This window comes from Adiantum capillus-veneris, chromosome 28 (genome assembly GCF_014529385.1).
Source record: "Adiantum capillus-veneris isolate H3 chromosome 28, ASM1452938v2, whole genome shotgun sequence".
NCBI classification, from domain to species: domain Eukaryota; kingdom Viridiplantae; phylum Streptophyta; class Polypodiopsida; order Polypodiales; family Pteridaceae; genus Adiantum; species Adiantum capillus-veneris.
The window spans coordinates 99,415,399-99,437,651 of NC_140958.1; the positions used below are offsets into that span (position 1 = coordinate 99,415,399).

Here is a 22,253-nt window from a genome sequence, read left to right on the forward strand (position 1 = left end):
AGGATATGTAATGAGCGTGTGCACAAGTACAGAGAGTTTGCTAAAGAAACCGTACTGAATCTACGGTACGAGTCCTACGGAACGGGCATTTATTTTCACAACATAGCACCTACATCTGAGAGAGAGAGAGAGAGAGAGAGAGAGAGAGAGAGAGAGAGAGAGAGAGAGAGAGAGAGAGAGAGAGAGAGAGAGAGAGAGAGAGAGAGAGAGAGAGAGAGAGAGAGAGAGAGAGAGGATTATGCGTGAAGGTACGACCAATATAGAGCCAAGGATGGAAGCAGAAAAGGACTTACAGACAGAAGACGACGGCATGGAGGAGATGCTGGATGCCTTCTTCCAGAGAAGCGAGGAGAACGCTAACAAAGCAGCACTAGAAGACGTGCGCCTATCTCCTGAAGACATGTTGAGGAAGTTGGCACGTCAACCAATTTATGAAGGCGCCAAAATATCGATGCTTTGTACTTGTCTGGTGTTTTTGAATCTTCACTCAGTGTATGCGTGGTCAGATGCAAGCATCACTGCTTTGTTTCGTTACGTAATTTACAAAAGAGATTTTTCGATTGCAACGGTGACGTGCTTGGAGATCTTTTTAATTTAATGTGTCTTAAATAGGTTGTTGCGAGAGAAACTTCTCCCGGCTGGCAATGAAATGCCCCCCTTGAGGCCAGACGCAAAGCAACTATTGACCTCAGTTGGCTTGGACTACAATAAGATTCATGCATGTCCAAATGATTGCATTCTTTTTCGCAATGAATTCGCAGATTGTCTGTCGTGTCCTAAGTGCGGAGCAATGCGCTACAAACAAGATGCAGTTGGCGAGACAGTGCCAGGTAAAGTATTGCAGCATTTCCCTATTATTCCTAGGATAGAAAGCATGTTTCGTTGTGGTTCCATTGCAAAGTTGATGCAGTGGCATTCTACGAATAGATACAATGATGCAACATTTAGGGTGCCCGCTGATTCAAAGGCCTGGAGGCACATTGAAGATACCTGGCCACATTTTAAGAGTGAACCACGCAATTTGCGTTTGGGCATGGCAATGGATGGAGTCAATCCATTTGGCTTGAGAAGCTCGTCATGGAGCACTTGGCATGTGTGCCTTATCAATTACAACCTCCCGCCGTGGTTTGCCATCAAGAAGGGTCATTTGATATTAAGATTGATTGTACCTGGTAAGTTCAAGGCAAAAGACATGGATGTTTATCTAGCTCCACTAGCTGACGAGCTCCAGGAGTTATGGCATGGGATCGACATAGCAGATGCGGTTGAACCAGTAGGAGAACAGCATGCAAGGATCCATGGACTTCTTATGTGGACTATGCATGATTGGCCAGGATACGGAGAACCTTCTGGTAATGGTTCTTGATTTACAAAATTATCACTATTTGCAAGAACTTTGCCTTGGCCTAATTCATGCTTTAATATATGCAGGGCTAACAACTTTGGGATACAATGCATGTCCAATTTGTGGGAAGTCTTTGGATGTGCGTTATTTTGCCTCTCTTTGAAAGACAATTTATCAAGGCCACCATCGTTATCTTCCAGATGGCCATCACTTGTGCGAAGGTCAACTTGGTCGTGTTGAATGTCATCCTATGCATGTACAAGAGTGGTGTCGCTGATGGGAGCAATATGAGGGGCAACCTGTTCCAAGGATGAAACGTTTGTCCATTATCCATATGTTGCCGTACTGGGGTGATCTACTAATTAACCATTTGCTAGATCCAATGCATATATTCAAGAATGTGGGAGAGCTCCTCTACAATACAATCATGGGAATGAAAGACAATCGAGCTTCACGAGATGATTTGCAACTAGTTGGAAAGATGCCAGAGTTGTGGCCTTTCACCGATGTAGCTGGCCAAACAAAACTTCCAAGAGTGCCATGGGTATTGCTAAAAAACAAAGAGCGACAAGTTAAAAGGATGATTTCAGAGTTCAGGACGCCAACAGGATATACGAGATGTCTCAAGACAGCATTCACCTGTGATGATCAACTGTCAAGAGTGAAATCGCACGACTGGCATAAGTCACCTTGCAGTTTATTCTTCCAATTGCGATCAAGGGGTGTTTAACGGAGGAAGTGCGGACCTGCATATACAAGATTCCAGAGCTAGTGCGGTGGATCTCTTCCAAGGAGATACGGGAGGAATCTATTGCAGTCACAAGGGCTGACTCCATTGAGGCATTTTGCATGATTGAGAAGTATATACCCACAAGCTTCCTAACTGTCCAAATGCACTTGCTCGTCCATGTAGTAGATGAGGTTGTAGTGGTGGCAGGTAGAGTCCATAGCCGTTGGATGTTCTTTCTAGAGCGGTTCATGAAAACACTTAAGGGTTTTGTCCGCCAAAAAGCACGTCCAGAGCGGAGCATGGCAGAAAGATGACTGGTGCAAGAGTCTCTTGTTTTGACGACCGAATTTCTATCCGTTTGTTGTGACCCAGAAATGCCTCGACTGTGGAGCGATGAGGAGGATGCAAGACTGGTGGGAGAGGATCCGCAAGAGCAAGGGGTACCGAAGAAAATGAACGACGCCATGCGAGAAAAGATCGTGAACTTTTGTATACTAAATTCAGTGCCGATGCAAAAATGGCTTGAAAGGTACGAAGAAGAGAAAGAGAGACGCAATAGGGAGCGACAAGATTTCAGGAGAAGTCGAATGACTAGAGGCTTACCCTTGCGAGACTATCTCGCTCCTCTACCTAGATTTCCTACAATGGCATGGTTGGACAAGACAGTGAGAGCAGCTTGACAGATCGGAGAACCCATATCTCTAGAAGAGGAAGAGCTGGCTATTGGATGTGACTGGAAGTATCATACATACATGGCAGTGTGATCGCATGGAAAGCATTTCAGAACACAACAAATTGACAGTAGAAGAAACACGATTGACAGTGGGGTAGTGGTTAGTTTCATGTAAAAGAGCAGGGCCAGTGCTAGAGACACGAATGAGAGCACTAAAAACCTAGATTATTGTGGTCTGGTATCAGATATCCTGAAAGTAAGCTTCAGGCGGTTTGAGATGTTTTTGTTGGATGTGAAGTGATTCAAGGTGATTACTTCTTGTCGCAATGCAACGGTACACAGAGATGGAAACAAACTTGTGCAAATAGATTCTACAAAGGCTTGGACAGATACGAGCGACACATTTTCTCTCCCCGAACATTGCGAGCAAGTGGTCTTTGTACCGGACCCTCGAGAGCGACAATGGTGGTTTGTGGTTCAGGTTGCTCCAAGAAATAAACAAGTATTCGAAGGGCAAGAGCTCTTGGAGGAAAGTCAGTGAGACGACGTCCATACTACTATGACATTAGATGAGATGGACGAAGGTATGGCAGAGAAAGCTGACAGATATACAAGGGATGACGTAGACGAGGCAAAATTGACACTTGTAGATGAAGATGCAATGGATGAAGACAATCTTCCAGAACGAGTTGGGGCAGAGTTATGTTTGCAATTAGAGATAGACGATGATACGGTGCAAGATCTTATCGATGATGCCTCACTCGTCGAGGCCTAGGCCTGTAAGTGTTTGTGTGAAGACGTTGATTTAAAATTAAGCTTAAAGTTAATTTGAACAATTGTGTTCTGACGCTTTATTTTACTTTCTTTGTGCAATACTTTAGTATGGCAGACCAGTTTCCAAATCCCGCTTCTATGAGTGCAGATGCATTCATGGGCTTCGTCACACGGATGATGCTTGCTTAGATGGCACAAGTTTCTCAGTACTGGGTAGCCAGAGGCACGGGTACTACGCCTCCGGGCTTCACACCCGAGGGTCCGACGCCTAGGGGGGGGACACCTATGGGGGGGGGGGGACGCCTATGAGGGGGAGGGGGGGGGGGACGCCTATGGGTACGACGCCTGCTTCTCCCATCATGGCCGCTTCGACACCTAGGGGTGGGGAAAAGGTAGGTAGGTCCTCATATCCACAGCACAGGCACACTTTTTGATCTCGGCGATCGTCAGGGGGAGGTGGTGGTTACTGTGGAGGAGGGTCCACAGATGCTTCGACCCCTCCTCGCTCACGACCCCCGTCCTACCAAGGCACACCTCTCGACACACCTCTTGGCACACCTCGGACACCTTGGGGGGCACACGATCCTAGTGCCTCCAAGCTCTATACTGTACGGGCAGATGGTTCTGTTGACATGGATAGAGTCGCGACTGAGATGAGACAGCGGATTCGCCAGCTCAAGGAGCCGCAGTTTTCGACCAGCATTCTAACGCCTTGGCTTAAGCAGGATGAGGACAAAGTCAGTTACATAGTGGAGACCATCGTGAGAGTGTACCAGCCTGCTCCGGGTTCAAAGGCTGTTCCGAGGAGGTGGATCAAGGGTGTTGCACAGGACACCATGAAACATCGACGAGATGCAGCTCGAAAGGCTTTCAAGACCGGCTCTTTGAAGCCTTCGGGCATCCCACATGAGACGTGGCTGCAGATCAGGGAGGATGAGTGAACAGCGGACACGCGGTTCAGACAACAGCGTGAGGCCGTTCAGATACGATAGATGACCAGGGGGACGTCTCATCTTGGCAGCGGAGGCTTCGACACCTTTCGCTATGAGTTTGTGAGTTTCTAATCCAATCTTAACTATGGCGTTTTTTTAAACCCGATGAATCATGTCTTCTTATTACTTTGATTTTTGTATAAACGTAGAATCTTGATGCATCGAGCCCCGACACGCAAGGAGGAGTCAGATGGATATCGTAGAGGTATCTATGAAGTATTGAATGATCTTGATGCTTCAGGAGAGCCTGTAGACTGGGAGGCCTTAGAGTTGGGTAAATGTAAGGGAACATGATGCCTTCATCTTGCTTAACCCTGACTCTACTCAACACCTATATGAATGGAGTTGCCCACCAAGTTGGGCATTCAAGATTTTGCGATGGGAGATACTGTAATGACCGACACAGCTTTCAAGAGACATCAAGCGTCATTTAAGGCTTCATGTCCAAAGCTACATCAACAAAGAAGACTTTTTCATCTCTCCTGTCCAACATGAGGATGTTATCTAGGGGCACCATGGTTCAACCGCATGGCTGCCAACATGAAGTTCCCAGAAAGGAGAATCTACTTCACCCTACGGGGAAAAGAGCATGTATATAGATGCTAGTGAGTTTGGTTGTACTATACCACTTGTAAATACTCTTACTTTTGATAAATCAATGAAGAGCTCAGTTTTTGCGTACATGATTTTTGTCAAAGAGTCCCTAAAAGATAGTAATGTTTCATCAAATGTAAATAGTAGGAATCAAGAAGAGTTAAGACTTGTCTAATTTTTTAAACGAATTCCAAGATGTGTTTATCAATGATATACCTATGTACTTACCTCCAAAACGAGGGGATGAAGACCATCCAATTGAGCTCCTACCAAGAATCTCACCGCATAACAAGCCTCCTTATCAAGTTCTCAAGCTCAATAAGAGGAGATCATGAGGCAAGAACAAGAATTGGTAGACAAAGGAATGGTGAGTCCTAGCTCCTCTCCCTTTTGTTCTCTAGTCCTTTTAGTGCAAAAGAAAGATGGTACATACCGCATGTGTGTAGACTATCGAGCACTAAACCATATCACTATCAATTTTTTTTTCCTGTACCTCGAGTAGAAGATCTGTTTGATAAGATACAATGTTGTACCTACTTCAATAGGATTGACCTTAAAAGTGGCTATCATTAAATAAGGGTAGTGAATGACGATATCGTAAAGACCGTGTTTTGCACAATGTTTGGCCTTTCCGAATATCTAGTCATGCCTTTTGTCTTGACTATTGCACCAACCACATTGTTTAATGAAAAAAAAATTTAGACCCTATCTCAAATTCACTGGAGTGCTCTTTAATGATACCATCATTTACTCCAAGTCCTTGGAGGAACAAAAGCAACATCTCCATGTTATCTTTCAAGCATTAACGGAGAACAAGCTTTTTATCAATGAAAAGAAAATTGAATTTCTCCTTCAAGAGATTCAATACTTAGGTCATGTTATCTCTCAAGATGGTATCAATATGAATCCATCAAATTTAGAGGTAATAAAATCATGGTCTAATCCAAGGAATCTACATGAGCTAAGAAGCTTTATTGGTATGTGTGCATACTATAGATGCTTCATAGCACAATTCTCTCAAATAGAGGGACCATTACATAACTTAACAAAGAAGAACGTGAAGTGCTCATGGATTGCTAAGGAGCAAAATTCTTTTGAAGAACTCAAAGAGAAGCTTACCTCCCAACCAGTCCTTATGCTTCTAGATCTTTGTAACTTTATCAAAGGGAGTGGGTAACACATAGCCCCGGGGGATTCACTATTAGTAATAGGGGGATGTCACCTGCGTGCATCAAAATTAGAGAAACCCCCCTATGTACGGTATCTTACATGCTAACCTACCCCCCTACATACGCACAAGATACGGACATTCTCACAATAAGCCATCCCCCCCTCATACGAATTTCGTACGGAATGTAATGACTCACTCTAGTAACATAACAATTTTAGAAGCACATGCTTTTGCAAAAATACATGTTGAACTGCAAATGAATAGAAGTGTACATTGTATTGTGTTTTCGTTTGCAATAGATGTTAAGAGAAAAAACCATGAAAAACAACAAATATAATGAATACTAAATTAAAATAAACCAATCGTTTCAATGTAATTTGTCAAAAAACGATTAACATTTGTCTTGTAAACTGATACAAATCTCAATCTCAAAACATATGATACTAGCCACCTACTTAGTAAGCTTCCCACATAAGATTTAAGACACACATATGAAATGGATTGTTCTCTAAATAACAAATAATGCATACTCTTAAACAACCATGAATAACTTCACTTTTCAAATCAAAACACATTACAAAGCAACTCGTTAAAGATTAATCTTTTTGAACAAAAACAATTATATGTGATATGAATGCATGTCTATGCTTAAGCAAAATGCCCTTTAAAAAGCACCATCTGTATTTAATTTTGAGTCTGTACATAAAATATAAATCTTAAAAAATTTGCCAAAGCCTCCTCTGTAAGGAGACCTCTTTCTCAAAAAAAATCATTACACCCTTTTTTTGGGCTCCCACATGGGATGTTCATCACATAATTTCATTTTCCAAAAAAATTGTCCACCTCATCTTGGGCTCCCATGTGGGATTTAAGGATTATCTTAAACATTAAAATCAAGCACATTTTCAATAGAGTCAAAGTAATCTAACTTCAAAGTGGTATTATAACCTGCATATCATAGCATATAAGAAACCTTCAATCACATAGTCTAATTACACGATTACCAAAAGGTCATGTCCACATCGATATGCGATCATGTACAAAACAAAAAAGCAAAAAATGAAAACATAAAAGTATACCTAGATAAATCTAGGATAATCCCGCACTTACAATTGCTTGAAGACTGCACTTACAATTGCTTTTTCAAGAATTTTATCCATGAGTGTCATTTTGCACGATACTTTTTAATTGCTTCTTTGGCAATTCACTAATCACCTTGCAGAGAGTTAACCTTAGAGACTAAAGAAATTCCTTCTTCTTACCCTCTGTCATAATGACTATATAGATATCCTATTAAAAAAAAGAAGCATTCAAGTCAAACTACATATATAAAGATATTTTCGATTCTATTTCAAACTATCACATCAAAGCTCCTGCATTAACCTAATGTGACACATTCGTAATACCATATTTCACTTTGAAAGCTAAAAGAACTGAAGGTGAAAATCGATAGCTCAAGATGACACACCCGCTCAAGTCATATGACCATGTGACAAATTTGTTGAGATGTAGAGAGAAAGAGATAGAGACGAGACAAGAGACACACCATATACGCTCCCAAAGACTAATTCATATTGAGGACAAGATACAAATATATAGGTGAGTCCAAGTTCACTAGAGTGAGCCATATATAGCTCCTACACCCCCACTCAAACAAAGGTCTCTAGCTTTGGATGAAAAAACCCTTGGGGAGTTCAAGGGAAAAACCCAAGCCCCTATACAATGTGAAATATGAACCAGCGGTGCTGATGTGAAAGTGAATTGTGAATCTATGTACAAATATTCAAGTGACTTAGATATCACAAGGTGCAAATGTGGAGTGTGCATAGTGCATGGTACCTAAAAGATTACAATGTCCTATGTACAAATCTATTACAATAGAAAAGAAGCTAATCTAGAAAGAGTGAGGCCAAAGCAACTCCAAGCTCCGAGCGCAAGAGGATGAAACGTGACTCATTGAGGCCTTTGGTCAAAATGTCTGCAATCATCTGGTCACTTGGACAGTGTTCAACCATAATGCTTCCCTTGCGTACTTCATACCTGACATAATGATAGTGGACAGCAATGTGCTTTGACTTACTATGTTGAACATAGTCTTTTGCAAGACTAATAGCACTTTGGTTGTCAGACCGCAAGGGTGTGCTAGAAAGAGGAGAGTGCCCAATATCAACCAGCATTTGTGGAAGCCAAATCAACTCACGAGCTGCAAGTGATGCCGCAACATATTCTGACTCAATCGTAGAAACTGCAACACAACGTTGTTTCTTGCTGGTCCAAGAAACAAGACAACCATTTATAAAGAAGCAATTTCCACTAGTAGATCGCATAGATAAATGTGAGCTTGCCCAGTCTGCATCTGTGTAACCCAAAAGAGAAAGAGATTGCATAGAATCTGATGTGAGTTGTCGTCGATAGACTAAACCAAAATCTGTAGTGCCTTTCAAGTATTTCAATATACGCTTTGCAGCAGACCAATGCTTAAGAGAAGGACATGCAAGATGTTGTCCAAGATAGTTAGCAGCAAACAGAATATCAGGACGAGTGTTCATGCCAACAAACTGAAGACATCCAATCAAGTTAGCATAAGGTTGATTTGTGACAAGTTGACCGCCATTGTCAAAAGTATTCTTCGTAGAGCTCGCAAGACAAGGTGTGTTGGCTGAATGTGCAGATTCCATACCAAATTTTTGAATAGTATCTGCAATAAACTTTGACTGTCGAAGGAATAAAATACCTTTTGTACGGTTCCGTTGGATCTGAATGCCAAGACAAGAATGAATCTCTCCAAGATCCACCATATCGAATGTAGAAGACAATAACTTTTTCACTTGCTGAAGAAATCCCAAATCATTGGAAACAAGGATGGTATCATCCACATAAAGAGCAAGAATCACAAAACTGCTACCTTGGCGTTTTATGTATAAGTTGGGGTCTGACGAGCAAGAGATGAATCCTTTAGAGGTGAGAAAAAGATCAAATTTTGTATACCAAGCTCGCGAAGCTTGTTTGAGACCATATAGTGCCTTATGGAGTTGAGCAACAAGGTCTTCTTTACCTGGAATAACAAACCCTTCTGGTTGTTCCATATAAATTTCCTCTTCCAAGTCACCATTAAGAAAAGCAGTTCGCACATCCATTTGATGAGCTTCTAAATCAAATTGAACAGCAAATGCCAATAAAACTCGAACACTTGTAATTGGAACAACTGGTGAAAAAGTATCTTGATAATCAACACCAGCTACTTGGGAGTAGCCTTTTGCAACTAAACGCACCTTGAACTTGTCAAAAGATCCATCTGCTTTTACTTTTGTTTTATACACTCACTTACATTTAATAGCTGTACGACCAGGAGGTAATTCAGTTAGTATCCATGTACCTTTAGAGATAAGAGAATCGTACTCTGCTTCCATAGCCTCTTGCCATTGATCCTTTTGTGGTGAAGAGATAGCTTCATCATAAGTAACGGGATCTTCAGAAGTAGAAAAAGCATTATCATCAATATCTTCATCATAAACATGACATGAGCCATGTTCAAAATCAATAGGCAGATCAACAAAAATATCAATATCATCATTGGCAACATTTGGAATGGATGGTTGTGAGGAGGAAAGTTGCTCTATAGGAAGAGTTTCATCTTTTGAAAGAAATGGAAAAGCCTGAAGCAATGATTTAGTATCATCAAAATCATCCATGGACCATGAACCTCCCATAAGCTGTTCGTTAAAAGTAGCATCACGATTCACAATTACTTTCTAGGAGGAAGGGTCATAGAATTTGTAGCCTTTAGAAGTGTCAGAATATCCAATAAAAATAACTTTAAGACCAGGAGCATCAAGCTTTGTTCGTGTTTCTTTGGGAACATGAATATAAGCAATACATCCAAAGGTTAGAAAATGAGATACAGAAGGAATGTCACCTGTCCATGCTGTGATGGGTATCTTACCAGAGGGTGCAGTAGTAGGAGGATGATTCTGAATAAATGTTGCTGTCAAAGTAGCTTCAGCCCAGAAAACAGGAGATAAGCCAGAATGAATCAGCATGCATCTTACAGCATTGAGAATAGTGCAATTCTTTCGTTCAGCAACACCATTCTGTTGAGGCGAATATGGAATAGTGTGTTCATGATGAATTCCACTGTCAGCACAGTAACTCACAAACTCTTGAGAAACATATTCGCCTCCATTGTCACTACGAAGCTTCTTAAGGCGACGACCCATTTGAAGTTCTGCAGCCTTGTGTAATTGTTTGAAAACAGATAAGGCTGCAGATTTTTGTTTAAGTAGAAATACAATCGTATACCTTGAGAAATCATCGATGAAAGTAATGAAGTAGCGATATTGTGATCTCGAAGAAGGTAGAGGTCCACATATATCAGTATGAACAAGATCCAATATGTCATGAGAATGAGTTGTATTTGAAAGAGGAAAGGGTTTACGATTGTGTTTCCCAAGAGCACAAAACTCACAAATTCCCATATGGGGATGGGCTTTAAGATCCATGCCATGAACAAGATCACGACGCTAAAGATCAAGGAGTTTTGAGAAATCAGCATGAACAAAACGGTGATGCCATACTTTGCAATAGGAGCAGTGACAATATTTGCTACAGCATCGTTGAGAGAGAGTTCAAAAAAATTACCGTTTCGAGGAGCTGTGGCTATAGTCTGCTGTCCATCTTTCTCAATTCGGCATTTGGTATAATCAAATCCAACAAACAGACCAAGATAAACAAGTCTAGCAACTGAAAGAAGATTACGTTGAAGATCTGATACATGTAATACTCCTCGCAAAATTCGAGTGGAAGAAGATAAGGTACCAAGATATAAGTCTCCAATACCCTTTACATGACAAGTAGTATCATCAGCAAGATAAACAACACGTTGAACTGGCAGTGGATGATAGTTATGGAGCCACTTAGACTGATATGTCATATTTCCTGTAGCACCAGAATCGACAATAAAAAGTGATCCATCACGTACATGAAGTATTCTGTCTGGAGCAACTAAACATAGGACGCATCTTGTTTCTGGTACAATGTTGTTTCGATGTTCAGTAGCATATGCTCTATTCCGATCTGTGTCGAATCGACGCTTATAGCACATATGAGTGGGATGATCAGATCGTCCACAATATTCACAAGAAGAAGAAGAAGAGTCTCTAGATAAACGTGGTTGTTTTGTGGTAATATTGTGTTCTTCATCATATTGACATGCCCAACAATCATCTTCAGTATGGCCATTTCTGTTGCAGTAAGAACATTGCTTATTAGGAAATTTGAGACGAGAGAAAATATTACCGCGACGGCCACCTCTTCGGTTTCCTCGTTGAAATGGACGCCTTCGAGCATAAAAAGCATGTTCCATCTGTTGTGACTCAGTCTCCTCTTGTGAAATCATAGCTGTATCGTGACCAGCATTCCGACGTTCTTGACGTTGAGAGTATTCAATTAAAGACATGCAAGCTTGGTCGAAATCAAGACCATCTTTATTAGAGAGAATAGTAACAATGTTATCATAAGAAGAGTCCTTCACCGTATCAAGGAGAAGTGTAATCAGTTGCTTTTGTGGAACAGGATCACCAGCAGCAACAAGTTGATTAATAATAGATTTGAAAGACTCAATATGTCCCGTCATGGCAGTACCAACTTCATATTGTAACTTGTTAAGCAACCCTCTCAAATAAAGTATTTCTGTAACAGATTTCTTCTGAAAGTTTGCAATAAGGTACTTCCATACGTCATGAAAAGTAGGCAGTTCATACATATCAAGCAAAAGAGAATTAGTAAGAGTAGAAAGAATATACCGACGAGCTGGTTTATCACGTCGTTGCCAATCCGTATAGGCAACATTCCAATCTTCAAATATAGGTCCTTCAGTGATAAGCACGTTATCATTATCCGTATCAACAGGCTGAGGCGGACAAACACGATTTCCAAGAACAACATCGGAGAGTTCATCGCCTTCAAGAATTAACAACATCTTTGCTTTCCAACCTGGAAACCCTTGACCTTGGAAAGGAGGAACAGAATGCTGGCCAGAAGGAAATCCATTGACGAGAATATTCATAGCCATATCTTGTTGCGAGAAGACGTATAAGATAAGATCGCAGAATCTGCACACCATATATGGTGAAGGCCGCAATTGAGAATGAGAGAGATATGAGTACTGCGTTCTGTCAATGATAAACGTAAGAAGGATGCTCAAGGAACGTCCAAAGATGTGAGAGAAGTCACCCGAAAAAGACAGGGTAAAGGAGACGTTAATAATAAACGAGTCCTCAAAATAGAGTGGCATGAGACGCAATATTGACGGCCACAATACGAATAGCAAAAAGCTAAATCTTCTCGAAAAAGTTAATGCCAAAATAAGAAAAACGATCGCGAATGCTTCACGAAGACGTAGGACGAAGAAAGCTGCGTCAAGCTCTATTGCAGTAAAAACAACATAACTTTCTGCTGTGAACTCCGATTGACGCAAACCTAGAACTCAAATCGAAGAGCTCGAGGAGACGAACAAGTTTTGGATAAAAATTTCCATTGCGCTACGCTCCATTGCGCTTTTCCCGTTTCTCCAAATTTTGAGTAGAACAGCAAGAAAAATTGAGATGAAGTTCAGGGTGTCATTAACAAGAAAACGTAATCAACGATTAGATTGATTATAAATAAACGCCACATAAAACACTAATCATATTCTTCTTAACACAAAACAACCACAGTTAACAAGAATCAACGCTCAAAAATAAAATTTGTAACAATTTTGAATCTTGCATGCGAATCGCATACACATACTGTTGTCACCATGAATTGAATCGGCGCGTGATCGTTACCGCTCTGATACCATGTTGAGATGTAGAGAGAAAGAGATAGAGACAAGACAAGAGACACACCATATACGCTCCCAAAGACTGATTCATATTGAGGACAAGATACAAATATATAGGTGAGACCAAGTTCAGTAGAGTGAGCCATATATAGCTCCAACAAAATTGAGACTACATTTGTAATTATATACAAAATAAAGACATTGTGTATGTGTGACACATAGACCCAAGGTATGCTAGACGTGTCTTGGCAAGAAACTATAGCTCAAGGTAACACACCCAATCAAGCCATATAACTATGTGGGAAATTGAGACTATAGAATTTGTATCTACATGGGAAAAAAAACTAACAGTCTTAAAAACTTTAACGATTTTTATCGTAAAAAGAGGCACAACTACACATTTGGTAAGAATGGATAACTCAAGAGACCCGGTCAAGCCATATGCATAGGTAGAAGAACTGAAGGTAAAAATCGATAGCTCAAGATAGCACACCCGGTCACGCCATATGACCATGTGACAAATTGAGACTATAGAATTTGTAACTACATGGGAAAAAAACTAACTGTCTTAAAAATTTTAACGCTTTTTATCGTAAAAAGAGGCACAACTACACATTTGGTAAGAATGGATAGCTGAGAGACCCAGTCAAGCCATATGCATAGGTAGAAGAACTGAAGGTAAAAATCGATAGCTCAAGATGGCACACCCGATCAAGCCATATGACCATGTGACAAATTGAGACTATAGAATTTGTAACTACATGGAAAAAAACTAACAGTCTTAAAAACTTTATCGCTTTTCATCGTAAAAAGAGGCACAACTACACATTTGGTAAGAATGGATAGCTCAAGAGACCGGATCAAGCCATATGCATAGGTAGAAGAACTGAAGGTAAAAATCGATAGCTCAAGATGGCACACCCAGTCAAGCCATATGACCATGTGACAAATTGAGACTATAGAATTTGTAACCTGAGGAGAGCTAAACATGCTCATATGATTATCTTAACCATTATATTGTACCTGACCTATGTCCCCTTTCCTAAAACCAGTTATATAATAGTTCTTTGCCTCACCTTTACAACGCACCTTCCAAGCAAAACTAGCATGCGAATCGAACTCTGGAATTCTCGTAAACAAATCATACTGGCTAGCCGTTGCATCAAAGCGCCTAGACTATGAAGACGCTTTGTTTGTTATTAAAAAAAAAACGTTCGTCCTGCGCCATCCCTACCCGTCTCTCTGAGCCTGTCGTGCCTAGCCTCACTGCTCGCCCTATGCTCCATGGTGACATATTCTCCTCCCCGACACCTACGATCAGTCTCCACCTTTGTTATCATTCTCTTTTGCTTAACACCACCAGGACATCTCCAAGGACCTACGTACTCACCTGAGAGAGCATTTTTGAAGATTCTGGAGATTTTTCAATTATCTTGCAGCTAGTACCACCTAATTGATATGTATTCCTAATGGATTCAAAAAATAAAAACCATTGATTTGTTTAGAGATTCCAATTTCAAATAAGGGGTGGCAAGCACATACATCTTCATGCATCATGCCGCCATCCTCATCCGTTTCGAGTGCCAGCCCAACCTGATCCTAATGAGCTTAGTCTGGCATTTTTATGCGGCGCAAATAGCACTCATGCATCTTGGCCCATCCCTAGATTGCTATGGCCATCATAAGCACGACCACAAGTCATGCATCGCTTCACTTGCAAGGTGATGGCCTCCCATTGTGAGCGTGTGTGTCCTGTCAGGTGGTTGTAATCAAGGTCCAATTTTAACAAGGCTGTACAATTGAATAATTGTGGGGGTATATAACCTGCAAGGTTGTTCATGCCTATGTCCAACTTCTGTAGCTTCACCAACATGCCCGTCTCTATTGGTATCGATCCATTTAGCCCATTGTTCTGGCCTCAAAAACCATTAAGTGGGAGCAATTACCAATATCTGAGGGAATGCCGCCATACAAGTGGTTGTCTGATAAGGAGAGAACCATCAGCTTTTGTAGCATACCCAAGCTAGAGGGAATGGTGCCAGTCAGTCTGTTGCTCTGGAAATCAAAAACCTGGGCTGTAGAAAGGCTACTAAGAACTGAAGGGACAGAACATGTGAGAGAGTTACCAGCAAGAGCAAGAACATGCAAGTTCGGCAAACCGGCAAGCTCGACCGGAATGGGCCTAGAAAGCTTTTGCCCTCTCATATCCAAAACATGCAAGGCCAAGAGCTTCCTTAGAGATGAGGATATCCCACCCGTGAAGTGGTTCCCAGTCAAATTTAGCACTCTTAATGAGCCAAATGAGCCTAAAAAGAAAGGAATGTTACCCGATAAATTGTTTTCTGCCAGGTCGAGGACTTGAAGATTGACGAGCTTCACCAACAGATTAGGAAGACTGCCATTGAAAGTAGTTGAGGAGAGCACAAGGCTTTTCAGATTGAACCATGCAGACACGAATTCTGGCATCGGACCAGACAAGTTGTTGCGACTGACATCCAACGACTCTAGAGAACTAATGCTTCCCAGCTCGTCAGGCATGGTGCCCTCTCAGGTGGTTGGAATCTTCTTCAATGGAAGGTCCGTGTCTCGGGCTTGATCGGCATTATCGGTACCAGGCAGGCCACCGGAGGGAGGAGGGGGACCTTCCACCTTGATGATGGTAGAAACAACGAGAGCCTCCTTGGCGAAGATGGCAGCAGGGGTGGCAGTTGCGAGAAGAAAGAGGAGGGCACGGCGGGAGCACTGACAGGTGGGTTGGGAAGAGCTGTTGGCGTGGATGGGTAGCATAGCGGGCTTGAAGGAGGGCGCCACAAAGGTGGAGACCTTGGCGGTGGAGTTCAAGGCAGGAGTGGTGGGCGACACAATGCCAGCCATGGCTACTGTTGTGCTTGCCATCTCCCCCCCTCTTAGGCTTTTGCAATCGCTCGTCTTCTTCTTCTTCTTCTTCTCTCTCTCTCTCTCTCTCTAGATTCGCCCAAGGAATGGGCATTCAGCAATCTACTCCTGAGTCTTGGCTCTAGCTCTAGCCTCTCAGGCTCCAGCTGAGTCTTTCTCTCTTCCTTTCCTTGGAAATTGGAAATGAGCAGCACCCCATCCATTCACTCTTTAATGAATTGGAAAGTTCTTGAATTGGAAAGTTCGGGCCCTGGCTTTTGGAAATTGGAACTCAGTTAGGCTCCTGTCACACACGTTCGCCCGTATGTGTGTGCAATTGACATGGCAAAAAGGTATTGGCTATTGTGTGCGTCCGCTACAACGAATGCTCACCCGGCCTAGACCCCTCGGTCATCTTCACCTAGTAGTGGACATGAAGAGCAAAAAGGGCGCGACATGTGAAAATAGGCGACAAATTCTTGCTCATGCCTAGAGAAGCGGAAGTGGAACCAGTTGATTTGCTGATGTAGACGTTCAAAAGGAGAGAGCCTCCGTTGTGTGTGACAGCCAAAGCACCCAAGCAAGGATTTTTGGGCCCTGTCTTGCGCCTACGTCTGACAGAGACATTACTAGTGCCTAGGGAACAAGTGACAAAGTCACGAGGCCTACCAAGTTTAAGGTAGACACCAAATGATATGTACAATTGATCTCTATTCAATAGAACTTGCAGCGTTCGGGAAAAATCATTTTTCCAAACATACAAAATTTCTTTCCTTAAATTTTTCAAGAGGAGATTTTAGAAAATTAGATTTTTTTCTTGGATTTTTACACTATTTTTCTCTATTTTGAGGCATAATTTCTCCTTTTCCCCTTGCCCTTAACCGGACTTTTTGAAATTGAAAACGACGCGATATTAAGCTAACACACATCTTTCCCGAACATTAAATAGAAGAGCAAGTATATTTGCCAAGTACAACATCCATAACTGATCTCTATTAGTATGGGTATTCAAGTATGTCGTGTGTGTGGTCAATTTTGAAAGTGGTTTATTAATGGGTATCTAAGCAGATGCCACCAAATGGAAAAGGGGAAGGCTTCACAAAGATAGCGGGGAGCCAGTCAAGTGGACGAAGGGAGAAGGAGACACATGGGCAGAGCAGGCAGATAGGAGTCTCAGACAAATGTGTCTCTCTCTCCTTCATTTCAAAGCACACATAGAAGAAGATTAGTCAAGTTTATGGTAGAATTGACCCCAACAAATCTAGAAGCTTGTTGAACAAGTCTTAAAGATGTTAGCTAAGGGAGAGGACAGGGAGGTACCATATTTTTTCATTGGTATAGCTATCTTAGTTTGCTAAAGGAGTAAATTAACTCTTTGAGATACCCCCCCCCCCCCCCCCCCCCCCCCCCCCCCCCCCCCCACGGGGTAGGTCCCCCCTCCCTTATGCATACGGTACGAGCATGAAATAATGGGGGGCTACCCCTATTGTATACGCTTATGTCTGACCTCTAAAAACCCCCCTCTTGTACACTCACGTGATACCATACGGAAATCCATGGTGAATCCCCCGGGCACATAGCCTATTTCCATGGAGAAGATAACCATTCTTCAAGGTGAACCGTTCCTCTTTCTTCCCCAAAGCAAGGGCTGACATTATGTCTTTAATGTCATGGTTAGTAGCATACTCATCTATCATAGAAGATAGATCATTGTGAGTTGCTATAGACACCGCATTAACTTTTGGTCATCATGAAAGAGCAACAGCCACTTGATTGTGTTACCAGCAATGTGAGCAATATCAAAGTAGAATTTTGAAAGAAAACTTTCCCACCTCATTCGTTTGTCGGAAATCTTGGTTTGCGTCATGAAGTACTTGAGACTTTGACGGTTTGTTCGCAAAATAAATGGCGTCCCCAAGAGTTAGTGCTTCCATGTGTCTAGGGTATGTAGAACAATTAAAAGCTCTTCTCATAAATTCCTAAGACCCATCAATCCGTATTGAGCCTTCAATATGAGTCTCATGCTCCTTCCTATGAAACACATAGAATCATTAGACCTACTCTTTGCAGAGTAGAGATGTACTTCTATTGGCCTACCATGAACGTGGACATACAAGAGAATGTTTCAAAATGTGTGGTATGCCAAAAGACCAAGTATGATAGAGGGAAGCAACCTGGATTACTCCAGCCATTGACAATCCCTAATTCACCATGGAAAAGTATATCCTTGAATTTTATCTTTGGATTACCCAAGCCTATCCATGGAAATATGGAAATATGGACAATAGTAGACATGTTTAGCAAGCAAGCACACTTTATTCTTGTCAAAAAGACTATTAAGGCACACCAAATGGAAACTCTCTTCATATCCCAGATTTTCAAACACCATGGATTTCCAACATCCATCCTGTCAGATAGAGATCCTAGAGTGACCAGTAATTTTTGGAAAGGTCTCTTTGAAAATCTAGGTACAAGATTGAATTTTTCTTTCGCCTATCACCCACAAACGGATGGCCAAAGTGAGATAGCCAATCTTACATTTTTTGATCTACTAAAGTCCTATGTTACAGAAGTAGATCAACACTCACAATGGGAAAAGTAATTACCCCTTGTAGAGTAATACTTTCCATACCCTATCGGAAAAGCACCTTTTGAAATCATTGAGGGAAGACCTAAAAGTCCCTTGCTACTTAAAGTACATGGGAAGATCTTCGCTGTCGATGAATATAGCCGATGAATATAGCCATGACCTACAAGATTATTTTCAAAAGATTAAGGATGCTATATCCTTCTCTCAACAAAGGCAAAAAGCTATTGCAAACAACCACAAAAGAACCTTAACGTTTAAAGAAAATGATTGGGTCTTACTTAAGTTTTCCAAGGCCTGATTGAGAAAAACAACGGGCAAAAATCCTACGGGCCATCAAAAGTACTATAATAAACTAACAAAAATATACTATGGTCCTTTTCAAATCTTGAAGCCAATCAATCAGATGGATTATCAACTCAAGGTGACCAACCATTGGCTCATACACAATGATTTTCATGTGAGCCTACTTAAGCCCTACAAAGGAGAGCCACTAAGTGAACCAATTATTGAAGACCCTCCCGAAATCAAAGTACAAGAAGAGGTGCTACAACCCAAAGCTATCCTTTCGCATGAAGAAAAGGTACTACGACATGGTAAGATTATCTGATGGTATCCTATTAAGTTAAAAAATTATCCTTTTGAAGATGCTAGATGGATGCAAGGAATACAACTTAGGGATATTATGAACCTTTTCAATGCTTACAATGTTACATTAGAGTAAGAAAATATACAAACTTCTTTCAAATGACCAATGTTTTTGTCTTATAAGACTAGTTATCTTTTTCTTGTGCACAAATTTAAGTAGTATGCATGCTTAGAATCATGTTTGTGATGATGACATCTCTCAAACACCAAGTAGAATTTGTCACTCTACTTTGGAAGAATAAAATCGACTAAAGAGCAGACATGCTTGCAATAGCTATGTCTGCCAAGCACCAAATGGATTAGTCATCCATCTTGGAAAGATGTTGTATGATAAAAAGGGACCCTCTAACCGCTAAGAAACATTGACTAATGACTAAGGCCTTATCTCGTCTACCTCATAGTCGAGGACGACTTTGATTTCAAGGGAGAGGTAATGTCAAAAAATCCAATATCTAACCAACCCAAATGATTTTCTCATATTAAATTGATCAGTTTTAATGTGGGAGAAAAGACGGCGACAAGGGTTAGAATATAGACATGTGCTTACAGGTCTATCTCAACACAGGGAAAATGGCAAAGGAGTCCAAATGAGAGATGGGTTGTCAAAGAGAAAGTCTAGCGATCTTAAAGACCTTAGGGTTAGCTTAATTAAAGACCTCCAAAGATTATTGTTAAAATTCTTTTCAACTTAGGCAAGCTAGGGATGTTCTTGAGGTGGGAACTCAGCTCAACCTTGAGGTGCTAAATGACTAAGGTGCTAAGGTGCTCCATGACTAGGGTGCTTGAGGGGGTAAGATGTTCAAAGACAATGCATATCCCTACACAAGGGAGGGTGAGCCCTCATTGTAGGGTCTAGAGACAGAACACATACACCCTCACACAAGGCATCCTTGGTACAAAGAAAGTAGCAGGGACACTTGTCAACCTCCTCTTCATGTTACCCTCATAGTGCGCCTAAAGCCTATTGGTTATCCTCGCAAGGGTCCAATGATAATCTAGTTAATACAATTAATTGGTTTTGCATTTATCAAGTCCTCTCTCTCAAAGGGGAAAGAGAGACACTTGTCCCAAGGCTACCCTTGTTTCTTGATTTGCACTAAGCCTATGATTGGCCAAGCTTGAGGAGGTCCAATCATGTGCAGGATAGTGCTAGAAGAGGGGCTAGACCAAAGCAAGGATGGGGCTAGCTTGGGGGGGGGGGGGGAGGGGATATACTCTCCCACACACACACACACACACTCTCTCTCTCTCTCTCTCTCATTGTGTGAAGTGCAAAGAGCAAGAGCTCCATCTCCTTATCCAAGCTTGTAGATAAGTTGAGAGCCTAAACCAACACTCTTGGCTATGGAATGCAAATCCCCAACCAAGAGCCATGCTTCAATGCTTAAGCTTTCCATATTCTCCATCTTCATTACTGTGCTATTATGTATGATATCAAGAAGAGTGATGATAAGTGAGTAACTATTTCTTTCTCCTATGAATGTTTCTTCTATCTCTTCCCTACCCTCATTCCCCGCTAGCTCTTTCCACCTTTTGAAGGTGTTTGAGGCCTTGGGATTGAGGCTGGGGATAGTTAATGCTTTTTACAAAGTCTATGTTATGATCATGATGCAATGAAGCTTTCCATCTTCATTGCATCACGTAGGTCACAAGGAGCAGAAAGATTGTATTGTACCAAATCTCTCTCGGGGGAGAATCTATAATACAAAAGCCTATTGGAGGGGGGACCGGATCCACATAAATCTGGTCCTCAACTAACATCAAGTTCTCTAAACTCTCTCTCTCTCTCTCTCTCAAAATTATTGTTCATGCCAACTTTATTAAGTACTATGATTATGTTGCTACCATCAATTAGATTCACCCTGTATGTTCTCAAAGTAGTCTCACAAAAATGTTCACTCTAATGCTGTTAATTCGCTCTCAAAGTTCATGGGTCTTTTCCATTACAAATCCCAACATTACATCTCTCTACAAGATTTTGTAGCAAGCTTATGCATCCGGGTTGTATAATAAAATATTTGTTCTCTACATACATACTACATTTATGCATTGTTGATGTTTGAAAAGGATGGTTAAGAAACAATCCATTCAAATCTAGCATAATGATCAACAATTTTGACCTTGAAGATATCACTTCATTTGTGCAACTGGCATTGCCGTTGTCATGGTCAACTTGCTGTTTCAAAGCTTTGGATGAAGTATACACACACATTTATACAAATTGTCATTGTCATCTTCAACTTGTTGTTTCAAAGCTTTGGATGGAGTATACACACATGGTTGTACAAATGCATGTATGTATATACCAATAAGATCTTGTAAAATGAAGCATATATCTTAGCCGTTGGATATCAAAGTGAAATGTGTGCTCGTACATAAGGCTTGGAGATAAACTAAGCCATGTGCCTAGCATGCTTCTTGTTTGTGTGTTTGTGTGTGTGTTTTGTTTTCTGTGCTCACAATTATGACTAGAAATGTTATATGTCCAATGAACCTCAAGGACTTGTAGTGCTAAGGGGACAACATTTCAAAATAGATTTTTACAATTATGAAGGAATTTTCCAAACTCATGTGTACTAGTATGTGACCCGCGCACTGTCACGGCAAAGGAAACACCCTCTCTATTCTCATAAGGATATTTTCTCTTCCAAGTGGAACATTGTCAATACTCTCTTCCTACATGTATAGTCTATCCCATTTTTAAAAGTGATTCATGAAATGACCTCTTAATAGATGCTACAAAGCATTCTTTGATACAACGATTAGGAGATTCTCATAGACATTATTTTTCATGAGGTGCTAGCCATAGGAGTGCTCTAATTCTATTTGGGTTTTTTTTTTTTTGTATGTATGTATATATATATATATATACATATATTGAGGCGGTCCGGGGCAGGCAACAAGAGAGGCGACCTCTACACACCCCTCAGGGCTCTCGTGCTGCTCAATTGGGGCTGGGGAAACCACAAGCACAACACAACAACAAACCCACATCCAAACCCAAACAAGATAGGGGCACCACCTAGTTATGGTATGCGAACTAGG

At 41.3% G+C, this 22,253-nt stretch overlaps 3 protein-coding genes across 3 annotated transcripts; 1 reads left to right on the forward strand and 2 right to left on the reverse strand.

The window, feature by feature from the left end:
- The first annotated feature begins 271 nt into the window (after positions 1-271).
- Positions 272-4,179, forward strand: LOC147420967 (uncharacterized). The gene is made up of 5 exons (XM_086504457.1): positions 272-528; positions 610-757; positions 1,226-1,352; positions 1,432-1,484; positions 4,141-4,179. Exons 1-5 carry the CDS (start codon positions 272-274, stop codon positions 4,177-4,179), a joined length of 624 nt encoding a protein of 207 aa, XP_086360583.1.
- A 10,819-nt stretch (positions 4,180-14,998) lies between these two features.
- LOC147420968 (uncharacterized) lies at positions 14,999-15,565 on the reverse strand. Its single transcript, XM_086505029.1, has one exon. The coding sequence runs from the start codon at positions 15,563-15,565 to the stop codon at positions 14,999-15,001; it is 567 nt and encodes a 188-aa protein (XP_086361155.1).
- An 81-nt stretch (positions 15,566-15,646) lies between these two features.
- Positions 15,647-15,997, reverse strand: LOC147420969 (oxygen-evolving enhancer protein 3, chloroplastic-like). The gene has a single exon (XM_086505147.1). It carries the CDS (start codon positions 15,992-15,994, stop codon positions 15,647-15,649), a length of 348 nt encoding a protein of 115 aa, XP_086361273.1. The 5' UTR covers positions 15,995-15,997.
- Between the last annotated feature and the right edge of the window lie 6,256 nt (positions 15,998-22,253).

Bases quoted from the DNA above. Each gene is read 5' to 3' on its own strand.
- LOC147420968 (XM_086505029.1), bottom strand. From the start codon at position 15,565: ATGCCAGAATTCGTGTCTGCATGGTTCAATCTGAAAAGCCTTGTGCTC.
- LOC147420969 (XM_086505147.1), bottom strand. From the start codon at position 15,994: ATGGCAAGCACAACAGTAGCCATGGCTGGCATTGTGTCGCCCACCACT.
- LOC147420967 (XM_086504457.1), top strand. From the start codon at position 272: ATGGAAGCAGAAAAGGACTTACAGACAGAAGACGACGGCATGGAGGAG. The intron at 529-609 runs TCGTTACGTAAT...ATGTGTCTTAAA, and splicing joins GCAAGCATCACTGCTTTGTT to TAGGTTGTTGCGAGAGAAAC. The intron at 1,353-1,431 runs GTAATGGTTCTT...TAATATATGCAG, and splicing joins AGGATACGGAGAACCTTCTG to GGCTAACAACTTTGGGATAC.